The sequence below is a fragment of the Scophthalmus maximus genome, chromosome 21 (assembly GCF_022379125.1).
Source record: "Scophthalmus maximus strain ysfricsl-2021 chromosome 21, ASM2237912v1, whole genome shotgun sequence".
Taxonomy (NCBI): domain Eukaryota; kingdom Metazoa; phylum Chordata; class Actinopteri; order Pleuronectiformes; family Scophthalmidae; genus Scophthalmus; species Scophthalmus maximus.
Window position 1 is genome coordinate 14,431,403 of NC_061535.1, and position 20,623 is coordinate 14,452,025.

General features: G+C 46.7%; 3 protein-coding genes across 5 annotated transcripts; 1 reads left to right on the forward strand and 2 right to left on the reverse strand.

Annotated features, from left to right (window-relative positions):
* Positions 1-1,593: 1,593 nt before the first annotated feature.
* Positions 1,594-5,561, reverse strand: LOC118291201. Its single transcript, XM_035619242.2, has 4 exons — positions 5,153-5,561; positions 2,449-4,545; positions 2,029-2,130; positions 1,594-1,753 (listed from the first exon to the last, which is right to left on the reverse strand). The coding sequence occupies exons 1-4, from the start codon at positions 5,406-5,408 to the stop codon at positions 1,725-1,727; spliced, it is 2,484 nt and encodes an 827-aa protein (XP_035475135.2). The 5' UTR covers positions 5,409-5,561; the 3' UTR covers positions 1,594-1,724.
* Positions 5,562-6,324: 763 nt separating this feature from the next.
* LOC118291199 (bucky ball-like) lies at positions 6,325-9,916 on the reverse strand. 2 transcript variants are annotated; one of them, XM_035619241.2, is made up of 7 exons: positions 9,689-9,916; positions 9,453-9,605; positions 7,884-9,365; positions 7,705-7,806; positions 7,050-7,139; positions 6,903-6,974; positions 6,325-6,805 (listed from the first exon to the last, which is right to left on the reverse strand). In XM_035619241.2, the coding sequence occupies exons 1-6, from the start codon at positions 9,693-9,695 to the stop codon at positions 6,943-6,945; spliced, it is 1,866 nt and encodes a 621-aa protein (XP_035475134.2). In that variant the 5' UTR covers positions 9,696-9,916; the 3' UTR covers positions 6,325-6,805; positions 6,903-6,942. The 2 variants fall into 2 exon arrangements, with proteins under 2 accessions (XP_035475134.2, XP_035475133.2); XM_035619240.2 differs by having other exon boundaries at positions 6,326-6,974.
* Positions 9,917-11,133: 1,217 nt separating this feature from the next.
* Positions 11,134-19,620, forward strand: kbtbd2 (kelch repeat and BTB (POZ) domain containing 2). 2 transcript variants are annotated; one of them, XM_035618931.2, is made up of 4 exons: positions 11,134-11,349; positions 13,215-13,810; positions 15,513-15,678; positions 15,816-19,620. In XM_035618931.2, exons 2-4 carry the CDS (start codon positions 13,638-13,640, stop codon positions 17,364-17,366), a joined length of 1,890 nt encoding a protein of 629 aa, XP_035474824.1. In that variant the 5' UTR covers positions 11,134-11,349; positions 13,215-13,637; the 3' UTR covers positions 17,367-19,620. The 2 variants fall into 2 exon arrangements, with proteins under 2 accessions (XP_035474824.1, XP_035474825.1); XM_035618932.2 differs by lacking the exon at positions 11,134-11,349 and adding an exon at positions 11,868-11,977.
* The last annotated feature ends 1,003 nt before the right edge of the window (positions 19,621-20,623 follow it).

Here is a 20,623-nt window from a genome sequence, read left to right on the forward strand (position 1 = left end):
ATTTAACGTGACGCACCGTGAACGGACGTAAACGATTCAATCTTAAGTAGAAGTAGAAGAGTATGAATATGACTCAGATGTCGGTTACTGTTACATATGAATCATAAAACACTGAAACATGCTGATGGAGCCGCTGAGGTTTTTGTGGTTCGTCTCCAGAAATGTGTTGTTTCACCACGACAGACGCGTCAACGACATCCGCCGTCATGACGACGTGGTTCAGTGTCGGTGGAGTCAGATTCTCTTCTCCTATGAATCCTCCTTGACCCCGTGACCTTTACCACTGAGGTGAAGGGACAACCTAACCCTTCAGATTCATACTCTCCGCGAGGCCGAGTATTTACTTCCCCTGCAGCCACGGAAAACCTATTACTGTTGCACATGTCGTTAAATGTTCCGTGTAGAACAATGTCTCCAAAAATTGCTTTCATTACCTGGTTCCTCTGAGGCCGGCTGAACACCGCTCCAACTCTAATGGTTCTGCTCCAACATGACTCATTATTTATTCAATGCGTTTGTGTATTATTATGTTTTTCTCCCCCCCTCGGGCAGTGACATTACATATTATCAGTCAATAATTGGCTTCACGGTCGCCTTCACTGCTTCGTCTATTACTTCAGTGCAGCGATGGAAACGAAGCAGTCACGGCATTTCTCCTGTTTGTGTTTCCAGTGTTGACGTGATTTCGCTGACATGATCACAAACAGGACAGTTTACAGTCGTGCAGCTCTACGAGGTCGTACTACGAACCACAGCAGCCTCAGAAAATATTCCCCACCGATATATACTGTAACATAACAACACAGGGAGATGATCACTTTGTTTCTGGAGCAGAGATTTTTTTTCATGTAACTTCGAATATGTAAATTGTATAAATTAATGTGTTAGGTTTGTTCTTTATGTCCATTTATCTATTTATTTATTTTTGTCTGCCTGCAATGGTACGATAATTTTGCTTTATTATTATTGTATTATTTATTGTTATTGTTTTGGTTTAATTTTATTTACATATTCAAAATAAACATTTCAATCAACCAATTTTGACCAGGTGAAGTGGTGCAGTTTGATATTTAGGGATTTAATGACATTTTTATTTTGTTTCCATGGCAACGAGTTTGACTTTGACCAAATTGAGAGGTTTATTTAAGTGTTTTTATATCTAAACTCAATAACTGTACAGAATTTTTTCCCCAGAAACTTTAATAACGATGCTAGCGGAGGTTTTATATTTATCTGTCCTCTGAAAATTAATAAACGGTTCAGTCAACGTATTTATTTTTTTTCAGTTTAGGGAACAAGAATGTTTTGTTCTCTGATGCTTCATGACCTCACTTCGAAATGTTCTGGATTCTGTGCAGACTTCTGTACGAAAGATTTACATTTAAAATCGTTACTAGACTCTGTTGAAACCTTTTCCATCATTTGAGTTCTTGTTTTGAATGAAAATAAATCATTTAAAAGAAGAATTTGACATCCGTCGCCCAGAGAATTGTGTAGTTTATGTAGAAATAGCTCCATCTAGTGGACAAACAAAATGAGTACTTTATCTGTATGAACAAATTGACAAACGCAAGAAGGTATAATAGATTGTATTTATTCAAGTGTTAATAAATAGTGAACATAGTGAGTTTATGTACAATTACATGAAGTGAAAATATAATTTAAGTGTACATAGTTATTTTGTTAAAAAGTGTTTTTTCCCCCACTATGTGCTCTTGTGCAAATCAGCATCGTGTGTCTTTTCTACGAGTTCCTGCAGAGAGAAAAACACAAAACATGTTGAATATTTCATTTTGCATATTTGAATATTGTGGTTCTGTATCCTATCATGAAACAAAAAAAAGGCAGCGGTGGAGGACAACTGCGTCACCTCACAGCCTTGTCCGTGTTCATTATGACATGCCGGCATCAAACTCGTCTCAACAAAATAATTATTCCGGTTCAGATTAGGAAAACATCGCGAGTTAAAAATGACTCGTGTTGAGATGATTTTGGAGGACAGGGATGGAGGAAGTGGCGAAAACGAACCTTGTGATTGTGATTTCTTGTGATAATTCAAGTGTTGTGTTCTGGCTTCGTTCTTGGAGCAGTCAACATCAGGGTTAGGCATCACCGCTTTCCACGATTTATCTGTTGGATGAGAGAGTAGGAGTATAAAGCAGGAGATACCGGCTAGTTATCGAGGCCGGATGACCAGCCGGGTCGTGAAAGATCAAAGTTTGGCTCAATAATTAGATTCACAGCAGAAATGTATGTCTACGATTGGTCCTTGTTTCGTAGCTTTAAGACTTTAAGTTAGTTACTTTAGATTGTGATCATTTCTTAAGTACTTTATCAAATTGCTTAATTTTACTGTTTGCTGATGGCAAAAATATTTTCATTTCCAAGATTTTACTATCATAGAAAATTGGGGAAACTGGTATCTGTGAATTCTGTCCACAGACTCACCAGCTTGCCACCTGTGCGTCAGGTAAATCTGATCTGCATTCCTCCATTTGTCCTGCAGGGAAACGGGCGCGGCGCTGTTCTCGTCCCTCTCTGGGATGTTGTTGCCATGGTGGCGGTGGCGCAGCCTCTCCCACGCAGCAGGCTGATGCTGCAGCTCGCTACACACACAGTTCTTTTCCCTCAGCTTCGGCTGCAGCGCTTCGGGACTCTTCTTTCGGTTCTGCTTGGAGGCCAGCGGCCGCTTGAAGTCCGTGAACGTCCTCGGCTCGTCGGCTGGCCTCCACTTTGGTCCTCTGCGACACGAGCTGTTCTCGGACGACTCTCCCTCGGTGTTGTGTCCGTGATGGAGGCCGCGGACATCGGGGCTGGAGCTCTTTCTCATGAGTTTCTTGGTGTGAAACTTGCACGCGTCGCATGTTGGTATGAGTGCGTCATTCCACTGCTGGAGGGGAACAGCTTTTCTTTTTAAGCTCCTGCCGTCGGTCCCTGGACTGGCAGATGTGCAGATCTTGCTTTTTGCCAGACATCTGGAGCAAAGTCGCTCCCTCGTGGGTGCGTACGAGGTGAACGCGTTCTCATTGAACGTTCTTCTGAGGCAGCATTCGTGGTCCGAGAGGCTTCGCCGATCCACCTTCCCTTTGGGTTTGTACCGCTCTCTCTGCTTGCAGGCTGTATGCTGTTCTTTGTACTCGAGGTCTAGTTTTCTTCTTCTGGCTGGCACATCTAACCCACAGTTGCTCAGGGGTTTGCTCTGCTTCTTGGGAGTTGGTGGCAACTTGCTACAACAGTAGACATTGTCGAAGTCGGCGAACCAGCTGGTTGAGGGGAGGTAGGCGGGCAACGATTCAAATGACGTGTCCTGGTGATCCTGGATGTCAGTTTTTCTTCCATGTTGGTTTCTGTTATGCAACAAATTATGTGCAAGATCTACCTCTGCTGTGTGCATCAACTTGGTGAGACGAGCTTCCTCTGCGACATCCATCACGGGGCAGATATCCTCTTCAAACTCCATCTCGACCACAGGACCCTCCACAGTGGGAACCATGTCCTCCAGTTCATCCTCCGCCAGAGGAGGCATCTCAATCATGGAGATGAGGTCTTCTGTAGGAGCTTCCTCGCTCAGCGACAGAGCATCCTCCGAGGACACTCCCGCAACAGCAGCCAGCGTTTCCTCGTGAGAGTCTGTGCCGCCATTTTGAATCAGCGATTCAGGGGAGGGCATCAAGGTTTCCTCCATGGACCAAACCGTGGACTCCATCTTCCGCAGCTCATCCAGATACTTGGGGTCAAAGGGCAGGTGAACAACTTTGAAATTGAAGTTACTCAGGTCTTTCATGCTCCTCGTCTCCTCAACGTCACCTTGAGATCCCAAATTGGAGGTCTCGGTGTCAGGGTCCACCTGATTCCTGGACTCCTCGAGAGCAGAGATCTCGTCACCGCCGGCGTTTGTCCCGACTAAAAGTATGTCAGGACAAGCCTGGAGTGCCTGCTCTGACTGGTGCGCAGGAAGGCTCAGTCCGTCATCCTGCAGCACACCGCCCTGGAGGACGGAGCTACACTGGACCATGTCCTGCGAGTACCTGTGGGACACTTCTGCGGTCTCATGAGAGTGCAGGAGTTGCAGTCCCACCGGCGTAGTGCAGCACTCAATCCTCACTTCCTCGGTCTGAATCGTGAAGCTGCCATTTGGTGGCGTCCTGGTCGGGGATGGCGGCGAAATGTCTTTACGCTCGAGAGAATGATTCCTCTTCTGCACAGTCGAGGGTGGTGAGAGCGACTGGCCGGCGGGGACACTGGGGGTATCCCTGCTGCAGACTGAGAGGCCACTGGAGGCTTCGGTGTCGCTGGAACCCGGGGTGCTGGTCCTCTGGGTTGCAGACAGCGGCTCAGTTTGAACCTGAGAGCTGGTCATTTCTCGGGCCGGGCCGTTGTGTTGATAGCGGAACCTGCGGGAGTGGTAGGCCATGGTGTGGTAGTACTGGGGGTTGAGCATGCGTCTGTAGTCCATCAGGTGGAGGTGGGTGTGGGGCACAACGAAGCCAGGGGGCTCCATGTAGGGATTCGGCTGATAGTGGGGCATCATTGGCATTCCATAACCTTCAACGACAGGGGGGGAAAGAAAGAAGAAGATATGAATGGATAAGAAAATGCTGTGCACGGTCGTATTGATAATCTCATGCTAGCATTAGTGCTAGTGGTTATATGCTAACACCAGCACGCTAACATGCTCACAATGAAAAAGCAAACATGCCAATATTCATTCGTATACTTTGCTCATTACTGTAGTGTAGCATGCTAACATTTGCTCATTAGCATTAAACAAAGTCTAGAGGGGTACGCCAAACTTCACAGGTATTTGGTCTTAAAGTATCGGAGACATTAAATTAATGGCCTGATGATGGCGCTAGAGGGAAGGCCCGGGGACTGCCAGAGTGATTACAATAAACCTGAGGGAAATGTGAATCAATCTTAAGACATTTCATCCAAAATTTCACCAGAATTGTGAACCTCATGGTGGCGTAAGAGGACAAGTCAGGGGATCAGCACGTCATTGGGATTAATCACCTGCATCCATCAATGTCTCCACAAATTATGTGCATAGTGTGCAGCAGGAAACAACTATGATCTATTTCTGCATTTGAGAAAGTCCGGCCCTTCAGTTGCACCAAAAAAAGAGGAGATTTTAGACTTTTTGGTAGTTTACCTAAGCCGGGGTAGCCGTAGTATGGGTTGTAGGACATGGGCATGGGCACAGGTACAGGCCACTGCATACTCTGCATGGGCACGTATGGCTGCGAGGGCTGGATGTAGAAGAACGGTTTGTGGTGCTGCTCGTCAGGACGTGGAGCTCCTGAAGGTCCTGGAGCAGGTTGATGGGGCCTCGGGCCCTGTGGCGCTCCACGAGGTGGGTCCGGACCCCGAGGGCCCAGACCGTACGAGTGCCGCATTGTAGCCTCCATTTCTAACAAAGAGGCAGGAAGCAAATTGAAAGAATCGTTTGTCGTTTCCTTGTCGCAAGACACCCGATAGTTTCAGTGTCGTTCGAAAGCAAAACAGTTATACCAACACGCTGGAAAGATTTCAACTAACAAACCAACACAGCTTTCCAAGTATGATTTAAATTTGAAATCAAAGGTGTGGGCTCAAGAAACAGGTCTGCTTCTCAAGTGCTTCACTGATTGGCCAGATTTTTGTTCCAGCTGACGATTGTCCAATTAGACTTCAATGACCTGAATTTACGGCCAATGAAAAATGTTTCCGCGTCCCATTCCCTCCCGCTGTGGCACATCAACTCACCTGAGGAAGGCCAGACAACGAATCAGAGATGGGACGAAAAGTAAGAGCAGCCAAGCTTAAATGTTAAGCTTGTTTCGTTGCCTGAAGCTGTTTGTAGATGATATTATTTAATGAAGAATAAAGTGCACCGGTCTCATTTATAGTCTTAATTTCTCTCTCTCTCTCTCTCGCAGTTTGTCACAGCAGCACATTCGGCTCTTTCATTGGTCAGACATTTTTTACCCAACAGCTGTTCCCTTTAAGAGTAATGATGTAAATTAAAATGTTTGACTGACTCCAAAAAGGTTAAGCACTGAAATTAATTATTACTTTCATTGTTGATTGATCTGGAGTCAATTTTAGTCTATTATAGTGGAAGAAATGCCCATAATACACTTTACAAAGTTCATATTTTCTTCAAATGTATTTTCTCATTCATTCAACAGATAAACACCTAATGAAATTCCATTTACAATGATTTATTCAGAGACAATCCTCATGGGAGAGGAAGCATGAAAAATGACAAACGATAAATCCATCAAATTTAATGGCAATTAATTTATTTTCAAGAAAGACAGATCAATAATTCCACTAATCGTCTCAGCTCCAGTAGATAGTAGACATTAATAGATGGTCGTCTGATTCTGCAGATCAATATTAGATGATCATAGATTAAATAAAAGGCAAAGATGTCTGGAAGCGGTTAGAGATCGTGTGAATCGCTGAAACAACTTCCTTGAAATCCGCCTCAGGTACATCGGAGCAATTACCCAAACGCTATTAAAATAATGAAAACACCAAACTTAAATAATAATGACAATATTTTATTGGACTGGCCCCAAACAGTGGCTCGCCATCATCTGCAGCACAACATTTCAGCCCATACGCCTGTTTGTGAAACCCATCAATCGTGAATAGTGCAGAGAAGTGTCACAGCAGAAACTTTATACATTCCTTTTTTTTTTTTTCTTCCTTTTTACATTTTCCTCCAACAAAAAGAGGCTTCCTGTGCAGTGCATTTCACCTGGTGCTCGCAAGTATTTACAGACACATTATCCTGGAACATTTATACCTTTGGGGCCTGGGGACGAAACAAAAAAACAAAACCTAAACATTACAATATTTTTATTTAAATCATTGATCGGCATTTGGGAGATACAGTATATTGTGAATTTCACCTAGAGTTCAACACTTTGTTCAAAAGTCGGTCGCGGGACGTCAACATCTGGGTTCTCCTCTCATGGTAGAGCCTGCAACACGGACCAGAGACACGTGTGAACCAGTCCAACGTTGACAGCATTACAGATGCAGAAACGTTGACTAACCTCTCTCCCAGTGTAATGGTGGTGGCTCATCGTCATCATGGTCCTCATCTCTTGGCCGGTGGTACATCACCTTCCTCTGAGTGCTCACCTCTGTCGAAGACACACGAGTAGGTCGACAACGATCATTGGTTGTTTCTACGAGTTTACAGTCAAGATTTCCTTATCCTCACATCCAAACTTCCAAATTTAAGAATTAAAAAGACAAACTTCCACACACAGACGGGCCTTTCAGCTGTAGGAGTCTAACTTTGTCTGGTCCGAAACTACAAGAAAACCTTTCACGCGTGTCAAAGCAGAACTCTTTATACTGCAAATACAGTGCAAGGAGAAATGTGCTTGACTTTAATTGAAGTGCAGGGCTAGAAATCCAGAACTAAAGCGTCTGCACACAGAGAGTCAGACGCGTTCACACCAACAGGAACATTTACAGGAACCTTCTGTGGCCTATATTCCCTCAGGGGCTCATTCCGACACTTGCCAGTAGTTTTACTTGGGGCCTGGCAGGAAAAGTTCAGGAAAAAGTCCGGACTTCAGTGCCTGTCTACAAGCATCTGATCGAACGAAATAAAACTGTTGCAAAGTTCCTTTTTTACGCGGCTCACGCCGCCTGGACGAAGCGACACCGAGGTTTATATCGAGGGGTCGTTTGGTTAACCTTGTCGTGGCAGAGCGGCCGCTCGTCTCCTCCTGGGAACCACGTCTCCGTCTCCCCACCTGACTTGATCTGGAGTGGTCAGCTCTTCTCTGCAGACTCCGTCTGCGAGAGAGTTCACACATTCATTAAAACCCATGGGGGGCTGAGGGCAAACAACGAGTCCCCGAGCTGACGCTTACCCTGGTATGTTCTGCACTGCAGCTCGCCTCCAGTCACCTCTCCCATCTCACCGTCGGCCGGCTCCTGCTTACGGAGATCGCGACCTTGCTCCTGGTCGAAGGGGTGCGAGGGGTCTTTGTGCTGGCCTCTTTTATACCAGGGTTTGGCCGCGTGTCTCAGGGGGACGGGATGAGGCTTCCTGGGCGCAGAGTGCTTCCGCACAACCACTCGGACCGGCTGCTCGCACCCTCGTCCGTACCTGCCGTCGTCCTCAGAGTCCCCGGCTTCGTCTCTGTACATCGTGGAGCCGTGGGCTTTGCCCCGACCGGCAGCTTTTGCCACGTTTTTGCCACAGCACGCGCACATGAACCTCTTTGAACCGGGCAGCCACGCCTCCTCCGCCTCCTCGGCAGCCCGAGGAGACGAACCCACGACCTCGGCGAGCCTCCGGCCCGCGTACACGTGTTTAGGGAAGAGGTCCACGTCATCCAGGTCTGTGGAGAACATCTCGTCTCTGGAGGAAAGCTCGTCGAGGGACGGACTGAGGACGCTCATCCGCTCGTGGGTGCTCTGCATGGAGAGGTAGTTGTAGATGTAGGGGGCTGCAGGCGAGGAGAGGCGAGCGGCTCCTGCAGCTCCGGGTGTCAGAATGCTCTCGAACGGCAGCTTGAGGATCTGGTATCTCCGATCGGATTCATCTCCATCGAAAGACGCCGCCTGATGTTCCGTCTTTGAGGCGGTGGAGCAACTGTTAGTTTCCTTGAGTGAAGGAGGACTGGAGGAAGAGGAAGGGGCCAGTGACGACTTCAGGAGCTCTTCGCCGTCGCATGTGGGAACGCCCGGGTCCATCACCAAGACATCTGAGTGGATATCCGTGACCTCCTCCTTCTCCAGAGGGAGAAGGTGTTGGTCCTCGGCCAGCTGCTCCAGCTCGGGGCACTCTTCATGGACAGAGGAGCTATCGAGGGGCAGCTCCTCTTCGAAGACTCCCGACCAGCATCCCTGAGGGCTCAGGGCGTCCAAGCTTCTGTGGCTGGACTCGGCATCGTACACCGCCGTGGTGGAGTCACTGAAGGCCACAGCAGGACTTTCCAGGTGGCTGCCATCAGGCACCGAGGGCAGGACGCGACCCTGCGCTTCACTTTTCTTCTCTTCTCCCGGAGAAAACATGCCCGACGAGTGGGAGACGACACCGGAGTCCAGTTCTCTCTCTGCGCCCTGCAGCTCGCTGGCTCGGATCTTATCCAGGCACTCGATCAGCTTGGTTATAGCGTCGCTGGCGTCTGTTTGGGCCTCGGAGCACGCCATTTCTCTGCGCCCCTGGGGCTGGTGGGGGGGGTGGTGGTGCTGCTGCTGCTGCGGGCCCCAGGCAGGAGGCGCGTGGAACCGGGGTTCAAACATTCGCCTGTAGTCAACTGGATATAACGGGGCTTGAGGATAAACGAAGCCGGGATACTGCATGTACTGGTAAGGGTGCATGCAGGGACGGTTGAAGTTAAAACCTAGAGGAACGTGAACGCAAAGGGAGATGTCAGGGCATCGATATCGATACAAGACGGCGGCATCTAAAAGTTCAAATAGCTCGGTACCTCCAGGCAAACCATAGTGAGCGTATGGGTTGTTCATCTGCCACTGCTGGTAGGGGTAGTACGGCTGAGACGGCGGCTGGACGTAGAAGAACGGTCTGGGATGCTGAATCCTCGGCTGTCCACCCCCGAAGGGATGGGGCTGTTTGCCCCCATCTGCAGGAAGCAGCAGGTGAAAGTTCAGGGGGGGGGGGGGGCAATAAAAACAAGCACAGATAAACCTCTCACAAAGTCTTTACCTTCCATGTTCACGTTCTTCTTCGACCCTTCACAATAAAACACAGAGGGATGACGACGACGACCAATTAAATAACACTCATCCCGCAGCTCCTGGAAGTTAAAGTCGTCTCCTGTTTCTTTCTTTTCTTCTTTTTTTAACAGTCACATTTCCTCGAAAGAAACTGAAGTAGAAGCTCGTCCCCCGACCGCGCCGCGTGACGTCACCGAGGATAATGAGTGGAATATGAATCAGCTGCGGATCAGATCCGGACCGACGGACGTTGGACTCCGATAATAAAACCTTTTTATCACCTTGTTTGTATTTTAATAATTTGATCATTTAAATGTCTGTATTGACTTTTTTATTTGACGTTTTATTTTTTTTTATATGTGCCTAATGATAAACGATGACTTAATACATTGGATTAAAAATATATATTTTTAAATATTATACATACCATAGAATGACACAGGCCACAGTCAGCCTTTCAGAAAGAGTCCCATCGTCCTCCAAATCAATTGACGAGTCCAAAATAAAAATAATATGAATTCTCAAAATATTTAAACCTGTAAAAAGGTTTTAAAACTGGCAGAAGAAAAGTTGAGCTTGAGCTACTTCCTCATTAAATGAAAGGATAAAATCACTGTTCACACTCATATCCATTCAATCCAGGAAGATTTAAATCTGCTCTCTATTTATTATAAAGTTTTAAAAAGAAATAAAAAATGTGTTGTAATTTTTAAAAACTGTTCACTATGATAAAATCAAAAATCACATAGTCCCAGTTCGTTCAATGTTTTAGATAAGGTTAAAAAAATAAAACATAAATTCATATTTATACATTTTTAAGGCTTCTTCTTCTTCTTCTGTTTTTTTTTTTTTGGGCGGTTGGCAAACAACAACTTGGTACATTACCGCCACCCACTGGTGAAGGAGTGTGGCTCAGCATCGCTATTATTTACTATATCAAATAAAACGAACCAAAGAAAACGAACAAAAATTATAGATAAATAAACAAAAAAATTACTTACTTCTTCTCAATAATATTTGTTTGTCCAAGATACTGAAATATTACGTAATGACACTTGTTTCTTACTTTATTTATCCCAAGCTGGGGAATTCTGGTGTTACAGAAGCACGTCTCACACAGCAAACAAAATATATACAATACAAAAACATACAAATGCAAAAAATATACGAATTGCAAAAAATATACGGAATAGGAATAATAAATATAAAGAATTAACGTGAATATCTATAGTGGAAATAGTGCAGTAGTACAATGTGACATATACTGAGATTGTGAAATATGACTTGATAACCCTCATTTTGTTCTTTTGAAGTACATCTACTCGATTAAACTACTTTTTAAAATGTTTAAACATATTTTCATCATATTTTTTTTAAAGATTGCAGTAATGCCGTGTGACCAGCAGATGTCACCGGTGCGCTTGACTTAGTTTGTACGCATGCGCACTATCCTAAATTTGGCCTGTGGGTCTCTCGGGCGCTTGTGATGCGCTGAGATCTTCGTCCGCCGCTCGGCGCCTCCACACAACTCGGTGCACCCGCACTTCACTCGGCTCGTTCTGCTGACGAGAAGGCGACGAAGCGCGTGAACCGCCCCGCAGCCAGCGTCTGTGAGTCACCGCCGCCGGGGAAGGCTACCGAAGTTCTCAGGTATGCTAGCTTCCGTTTAGTTAGCTATGTTAGCTTAGCGCTGTGTGTGGTTGTATGCTAGCAGCAGCATGATGATGATGATAATGATGATGATCATGATGATGACCGTTGCTGGCAGTTGGTTGTTGTGGCCGTCGTGTCCTTCCCGGTCTCTGTGGGTTGAATCATTTAATAAGAAAATGGAGCTGATTGTGTCAAGATGCTAACCACGTTAGCGCGACCCCGGAACTGTTGCGAGTGGAGGGAAGCTAAAAAAAAAAAAAGGGGGGGCTATGCTAACTCGCCGTGAGCTAGCGCTATAACATGACATCGAAGCTAAGCTGATCGGATGTATTGATTAAAAAAAGAAAACAATATATATCAATATATTATTGTGCGTTGAATTGAGGTGATGGAGACACACGAGCACGTCTGGTTCAGCTAACGACAGCGTGCGCGCGCGCGCGCGTGTGTTTTAGTAGGCGTTTGTTTTGGTTAACGGTGACGTGCTAACGCAGCTAGCCTAGCATCAGGCTAGCTCGAAAAATGTTCGAAGAATCGTGGAATGTCGCAGGAAAAAAACAACAACTACGTCACATGTTTGTGATCAGAAGCACTGAATGTGTTCGTGTGCAGATCGAAGCTGATGGTGAATATTCACTTTGTCAACAATCTGCTCGACAAAAGCAACAACAACAACACATTGACATAACGTGTCTTAGACACTAACAGCTGATACATATGAACGATTGAATCCACAAAGTGTCTCCTCATATATACATGTTTATATTTTAAATGTGTCAATATTATCTTTGTGTGTAATAGTGAGTACTACAATACAGATGTTATTATATCCAGTGTTTCCCACGAGTTGTAGTATAATGTAGGTGGTGAAGCAGTGGACTGTGACGCAGATGATGAGGAGGAGGATGATGATGATGAGGATGATGATGGGGATGATGATGGAGGCTTTGTGTCATGGTTACCTGCCCGGAAAAACACTAAGTCATTAGAGTGTGTGAGCTTAACTCTTAAATCCTGAGAACGCGACGACGTGCTTTTTTGTTAAACGTTTAAAAAAGATCTGACAAGTGATTCAGCAGCTTTTTTCTAAAGTCTGTGGGTGGAGAAGCTCGTCGGTTAGATTTTATCCACATGAGGCGTTGTGTCCTCACGGCACCTATTAATAAAGATGGTTCCCGTCTGGTATAAGTGATTATTTCCTCTTCATCATAGCCAAGCATATACAGATCATAGTCAATAGACAAAACATTTTATTTAATCCCCAGGGACCTTCCTTGTTGCAGCAGCCGCTTCGTATAAATCACAAAAGAAACACAGAGGTGGCTTTCAGACAACTCCATAAAAGGCTAAGTTATATACATTAATACATAAACAGATTGAGGATGAAGAATAATTGAGATGAGATCATTTTAGATCCAAGATATGTTTTGGGATTCGAGCCTCTGGTTTGGAGTTGAAGCGCGAAAGATGATTTCAGGTGAAGTTGATGCGTCTTTAACCTAAAACCTGTTTGTGGAGATGTCACCCATCACTGTGAATCCGTTTGACTCAAGTGCAGCAATAGTCTGGTCGTTTTTTAACTGCTGCCCACCTCCGCTCAGACTCTTGCTGTTGGCAACTTGTGTGTCTGTCAGGGCGGTTTGTGGGGGCGTGGGATGAAGAGGTGGCAGCAGGTGACCTCCCCGGGAGGAGGCCGGTTGTTCAAAGTGCAGCAGAGTCACTCTGTCAGTCGGGTGTTAATGAGTTAAGAGACACTCCTCAAAAAAGTAATTAGGATTTCATGGCTTTCGTAGGAGTTTATATTTTCTTAAATTCTGTGGATTCTCATTTTTGTTTTTTTTCTCCTCCTGTGTTTTTTCCAGATGAGCACTGATGTAGCGGTGTTGTGACGTCGTGGTCGTCGCGTCTTCCCCCCTCCCTCTCTACCTCCTGCCTCGCTGCATGACCTCAGACAACAGACGTACCTACGAGGGGGAACCCGCCCCTTTTCCTCTGGCCTCCCGACCGGTTGCCACAACGTCCTCGTCTCATCTTTCAACTCATCTCCAGCTGAAGGAGCAGCAGGATTTTTTTTTTCTTTCCTCATAGCAGTTGAACACCTCCACCCTTGGCCAGTGGAGGTGTTGGAGAGCTCTTCGTCCCTCCCCTGCCTTGTTTCCCTCTTGAATCTTTAAGAATATATATATATATATTTTTTTTTTCTTCTCCTGGTTGGCGCGTGTCCGGTTCCCGCCGGGCCCCGTGTGACATTTTCGAAACTGGGGCGCGATTCGTGGGATGCGACCATGTCGGATCTCAGCGAGCGCAGGCCGGTCAACACGGACTACGCTGTCTCCCTGCTGGAGCAGCTCAAGTTCTTTTACGAACAGAAGTTACTGACTGACGTCGTGCTGCTGGTGGAGGAAGCAGAGTTCCCGTGTCACAAGATGGTGCTGGCCACGTGCAGCTCCTATTTCAGGTGAGTTGCTTGCGCCCGCGACCGCCGTCATCAGCCTCCTGCTGCCGGTGGGAATTCCAGTTAGTTTTTTTCCACGACCCCCAAAGCTCATTGTGAACTCGCTCTCCTACAGTTTCAATAAATAATGCACCACAATGCAATGGTTTTGTGCTTAAAGACACCAATTACTCCCGTTGGGGCTGGGGGGTGTGATGAGGTGTAGGTACGTTGTTATTATGTCTGTAAGTGTTCACCTCCTAGTGTTACAATGAATAATGCACTATACTGTAGAACAAGTGTGACCCCACACTGTACAGGGAGGATGGAAAACAAGGAGGATGGTGTTTCCCTATCGCCCTCTCCACCAGAATATATAATATATATTGTACGCCGACCAAGCGAAGCGATCTCTAACCTGCGGTACCTCCGTCGTCTCCCTCGAGGCCTCGTCTGTACGCACACAACATTGCATAATTGTGTGTGTGTGTGTGTGTGTGTGTGTGTGTGTGTGTGTGTGTGTGTGTGTGTGTGTGTGTGTGTGTGTGTGTGTGTGTGTGTGTGTGTGTGTGTGTGTGTGTGTGTGTGTGTGTGTGTGTGTGTGTGTGTGTGTGTGTGTGTGTGTGTGTGTGTGTGTGTGTGTGTCCTGCTGCGGTGGTGAGTGTGACGGAGCAGCAGCAGCAGCCTCGTCTCTGGGAAGAGTCCATCTGTACATGACGGGGGCTCGTGCTATCTGCCTCGCTGTCAGTCTCTGGGCCCCTCCCTCCCCTCCCCTCTTTCCCTGCGCACACAAGCATTCCCAGAAAAGCGCCGGACAACTTAATACCTCCCTCACACCCGCATTCTCTCCTCACACCGTTTCCCACGCACCCGTTATCTGGGGTTCAGAGGTGTTTTGCCGTGTTTCCTCTTTAGCTGCCACTCCTCCCTTCCTTTTGCCTGTCCATCTGCTCACCTCGTCCCTTCTTGCTTCAGAGGGGGGGGGGGGAGTCGGAGGAGCTGGTGTTTGTTAGGGGAAAGTCTGGTCACGTAGGTCTTGGTGAGAGACTGGAGAGAAAAAGGGGAAGAGAGGGAGGAAGAGGAAAGAGGAAGGGGGGGTATGCCTGCAGGGTTGCCTAATCCAGCCTGGCAGGTTCATCCCCCGCTGTGATCAACACACAGACTCACACACCCCCCGAAAAACTCCTGCGCAGGAGGGCAGAGCTGTTCTGCAGACAAAATATTATGAAACGTGATGGCTATTTTCACTATCGGTTATCAGATGTTTTACATTTTTTTTTACATTTGAGAATCTTAAAGAACATTTTTAATAAGATAATGCGACGTGTCAGGTCTCTGAACTGATTGTTTTTATCGTCAAAATTTTCCCAAACGTAAAAGCACAAGGTGGAGTTTGTTTAGCATCAATGAAAATGTGGCGTAAGTTTCCTCTGAGGAAAATCGAAGAATACGTTCAGACGCTGACGGAAACAGGTTGATGGAATCAGTGCTGCGCCACCATAAAGTGTCCCCTGTCGGTCTCTCTTGGTTGCGGTTTGCAAGTTTACCACCAGATCCCACAGGGGCTCTAAATTTATTTGTTTCTATCTTTTCGCTGCTGGACTTCATCCGTTCGGAAAAATATACGTGGTTTACCTGGTTTCAGTTTCATTGAAAATCTGCCGATGGTATTGACGATGGCGTTGACTGACGAGCCTCCGTCGTTTGTCACTTATCCCCCCCGCAGGGCGATGTTCATGAGCGGCCTCAGCGAGAGCAAGCAGACCCACGTCCACCTGAGGAACGTGGACCCGGCCACGCTGCAGATCATCATCAGCTACGCCTACACGGGCAACCTGGCCATCAGCGACAGCACGGTGGAGCCGCTCTACGAGACAGCCTGCTTCCTACAGGTCGGTAACATCGGAGGTCACCGTCAACGGGACACATCGCCTTAAAAATGTTGTAGTATCACAGCTCGTGTTATCGTTGGATTCTTCTTCAAATGTTACCGTCCCACTCTCTTGACCGGGATTTCCCTTCCGCTCAGGTGGAGGACGTCCTACTGCAGTGCAGGGACTACCTGGTGAAGAAGATCAACGCCGAGAACTGCGTCCGCATGCTGAGCATAGGCGACATGTTCAGCTGCAGCGAGCTGAAGCAGAGCTCCAAGCGCATGGTGGAACACAAGTTCCCCATGGTGTACCGGCAGGAGGCCTTCCTGCAGCTCTCCCACGAGCTGCTGATCGACGTCCTGAGCAGCGACAACCTCAACGTGGAGAAGGAGGAGACGGTGCGCGAGGCGGCCATGCTGTGGCTGGAGTACAACATGGACGCGCGTTCGCAGCACCTGTCCTCCGTGCTCAGTCAGATCCGCATCGACGCGCTGTCGGAGGTGACGCAGCGCGCCTGGTTCCAGGGCCTGCCGCCCAACGACAAGTCGGTGGTGGTGCAGGGCCTCTACAAGTCCATGCCCAAGTTCTTCAAGCCTCGGCTGGGCATGACCAAGGAGGAGATGCTGATCTTCATGGAGGCGCTGTCCGAGACGCAGGTGGAGGGCTACGTGATGGCGGGGCCCCTGCTCACGACGGTGGTGTGTTACAGTCCGCAGGCGGAGAAGGTCTACAAGCTCACCAACCCCCCGGGCGACCTGCAGAAGGTGGGGACCCTCGTCACGCCCGACAACGACGTGTTCATCGCCGGCGGACAGATCCCACTCAAGAGCTCCATCACCAACCACGGCAAGCTGCAGGCGGTCTTCCGCTCGGTCGACAGCTTCTTCTGGTTCGACGCGCAGCAGAACGCCTGGGTGCCCAAAACCCCCATGCTGTGCGCCCGCATCAAGCCCTCGCTGGTCCACTGCGAGGGCTACATCTACGCCATCGGCGGGGACAACGTCGGCGGTGAGCTGAACAAGCGCACGGTGGAGCGCTACGACTGCGAGAAGGACGAGTGGAGCATGATGAGTCCCCTGCCCTTCGCCTGGAACTGGAGCACGTCCGTGGTGGCGCACGACTGCATCTACGTGATGACCCACGACCTGATGTACTGCTACTTCCCCCGCGCCGACACCTGGGTGGAGATGGCCATGCGCAAGACCAGCCGCTGCTTCGCCTCGGCGGCCGCCTTCGGCGACCTCATCTTCTACGTCGGCGGCCTGCACGTCGTCAGCAACTCAGGCATCCGCCTGCCGACGAGCACCATCGACGGCTCGTCCGTCACCGTGGAGATCTACGACGTGAACAAGAACGAGTGGCGCCTCGCCGCCAACATCCCCGCCAAGCGCTACTCAGACCCGTGCGTGCGCGCCGTGGTGCTGCTCAACTCGCTGTGCATCTTCATGCGTGAGACGCACATGAACGAGCGCGCCAAGTACGCCATCTACCAGTACGACGTGGAGCTGGACTGCTGGTACCTGCGGCAGCCCGTGTCCGAGCGCGTGCTCTGGGACCTGGGTAAGGACTTCCGATGCGCAGTGGGGAAGCTGTACCCGTCCTGCCTGGAGGAGTCCCCCTGGAAGCCCCCCACTTACCTCTTCTCCCCCGACGGGGCCGAGGAGTTCGAGGTGGACGGGGAGCTGGTGACCCTCCCTCACGTATAGCTCTTAACCTCCCCTCCCCCTCCGCCGCCTCGCTGACTGACCCAGGACTCTGTAACACTGAGGGACGAACACGATGGACGGTTAGTTTGTTGAACGGCGACAAGAAGCTCGGAGCTGAACAAAAAGAAGCCCCCTGAAAAAAATACTAGTAATCTGAACATTTCTGTTTTTTTGGTTTTTATTTTCTTATTTTTTTGTCATTGGTGACACCTGTTAGATATTATTATTATTACAGGCCTGTCATACTGTTTCTACAATGTGATAATCTAAATGTTTTGTTTTTTTTGGTGATGATGAGGATGATGATGATGATGCACTTAACTGGTAAAAACCTTCTCGGAGCGACTATGGCAACTGTACCAAACCCCCTAACCCCCTCCCTCTCTTCTCTCACCACTGATTAAAGGAATACTCCGCGGAACTTTTTTTTTTAACGTGTAGGCTCTGAGAAGTTCGTACCTTTTTGCTCCGTCGTGGAAGAAAAGCACTTGTCGCCTCAAACTACCAAACGACTCTCGTCCAAAACTCCTCAAACCTTTTTCATTGCAGCATTAATCCACTTCTCTAATATTTTCTACTCCCGTGTTCAGAATGTTCCGAGCTTTTCGCGATTTTTTTTGTTTTTGTTTTGTTTCCCACAACGAGGTGATGGCATGAAGAGACGTCGCTCTGTGGTGAGGAACTTTTAAAGTGTCTGGAACTTCGTGAGCTCGTTGATCTGAAGCGGAGACGTCGATCGTGCTGCAGGAAAATGGTTTGAGAAGATTTTTTTCATTTTTCAAACCAATAATCCAAAACTGCAAAAAGAAATCAATTTATGATCATATATTAAAAAAACGATGGTTACCTCATACTACCTCTTTTTTTAAATTCGGGTTTTCTCATTTTTCTCTTTTTATAACAAAGTTAATTAAAATGTGTGGATGACGAGACGAGCGACTCGAGACGTCGGCTTGAGCTTGTGCGACCTGGGCGAAATTTTATAAGCTAAATTTTTAGATACAAATTGATAAATGAATCCATAATAAAAAATGCCAGACGCCTGGAAAATTCCCGCCCCGACGTTCCCAGATCTTTAAAGTGACGTCTTCAAACCTTTAATACCCCTATTAAGTGTAAAATCTACAAATCATGTAAATACGGAGATTTAAGAAATCACTTAATTGTGGAGATACTTACAAATTTCAAATCCTAATTTATACTGTGTATATATGTATATATACATATATATATATGTATATATATTACTGCAAATGTTAGAGTGAACTACACACTTCTCAGAGCCTTTCTAGAGATTAACTTTTTCTCGGAGTATTTCCTCGAGATAGGATCATCGTCTGTTTCCTCAAAAATAAGAAAAGGGCCCCGCAGACCAGAGGAGCAAGGGGCCAAGGTTTCTTCCCGGAGCCGGAGCGCCGACGGGGGGAAACCAGTGAGAGAGAGGAGGTTCAGAAGACCGGGGCGACTGCAGGTCCGGTCGCCCGGCGCCGCCTCTCAGCCGCCGCCGCCCGGCGCTCCGCCCTCGACCCACACGGGTTCTTCCACACAGCCGGCGTTCCCACCTCACTCTTTATCCATCCTCACATGATCATGACACTCGCTTTTTTTTTCTTCTTTCCACGAAGGTCTACACACACACACACACACACACACACACACACACACACACACACACACACACACACACACACACACGACTCCACTCTCAGTACAAACAGGTTTCAGGCTCATGCATTGTTTTTTTTGTTTTTATTTTTTTATTATTCCCAAGCTGCTGAAATATATATAAATTATAATAAATATATATTTTTCATATGTTTTAACAGACAGTGTTTTAGTGTGGAGGAAAATAACCAGGTCTATTTTGTATTAGTGTCTTTTTTTAATTTAACATCAGACATTACTGTAGTGTGATTGTGGGTAGATTTCCATTTTTCCTAAGTTTTTTTCTCCTTTTTTTTTTCTGAGTGAAATATTGAGGATTCTTGCTGCTGATTGGTTGTGAGAGGAGAGGGCTGGCCCAGGGCTGTTGCTACGGAAATCGTCCCGGCAACCACTAGCTGTAGTGGAGGGGTGGGGTGGTTTTGGGTGGGGAGGGGAGGGGAGGGGTCTCCCTTCCTACCTGTTGAAATCATGAGCACAGGTGCTTCATGATGAACCCTTACTAGCATGTCTGGCTGCATCATATTCCTTTGGCACTGTATTTTGAATGAACGTTAATTTATTAAAAAACATACCAAAAACGTTCCTGAAACCGACTCCCTGCTTCGTTTGTCTGGAATTACAAACTGGTGTTCTTGTCTTTTGTTATTATTATTATTAATTTATAAAAACAAGCGCCGGTTCTGTTGCAGAAAACATTTTGATGTTTGATATTGAACGTTAAAGCTTTTTGGTAACAATCAGTTTTGTAAACCGTCGAAGTCGCCATGTTGGTATTTTAATATCGGGCCTCATCTGTTTTCTTCTTTACTTGTTATTTCTATTAAGAATTGCATTTATTGATCTAATATCTTATTTATGCAGAGTTTTCAATCAACATTTCTGTTGTTTATGTTAAATTAGAAGATCTGAAAAAAATTATTGGTTTTAAAGAATATTTGTAAACGTATTGGCAATGAAATTGAAGATTTTCAAAAGTGACCTCAGGCCACAGTGGTTATAGATTTAATACCAAAATAAAAATACAAAAAATTTACCAGCGTGGTTATAATGTCTAATCGTAGAGACTTCTGTCGTTTGTAATTTAATCTGACGGTTGAAAGGTTTTTCCTGTTTGCACAAATCAATGAGGTAATTTCAACTAAAGTAAAATGACAAGTGAAAAAGTAAAATAATTACAGAAGCAAAAAAATATATATTATCCTACTTTTTGGGAAATAAAATTATGAACTGTGTCTATAAAACTTGTTCTACTCTTGAATATTGAAAAACCAAGTAAGATTTATATATATTTTTTCATAAATGACTTAAATGATCATTACGATATTTTTTTTGGATAAATTAAGTTTGTGACGAAGAAAATTTGAATTCTCAAATTGGAAACATCAAAAAATAATTTACACTAAAGGTATATCAGGTATTTCTTTACTTAAAATCTCAAATAAAAAGATCCGGGACCCTCGAGGAGGAATCCTTTCTGGATCACAGCGTGTGGATTCCTGCCGCCTCGTGCTGAAGCCTCCTCTGACGTCGCCGGGTTCATGTGTCTCTGTGACGCCGCTGAATTGTTGGCGGGACGACGACGACACGCCGTG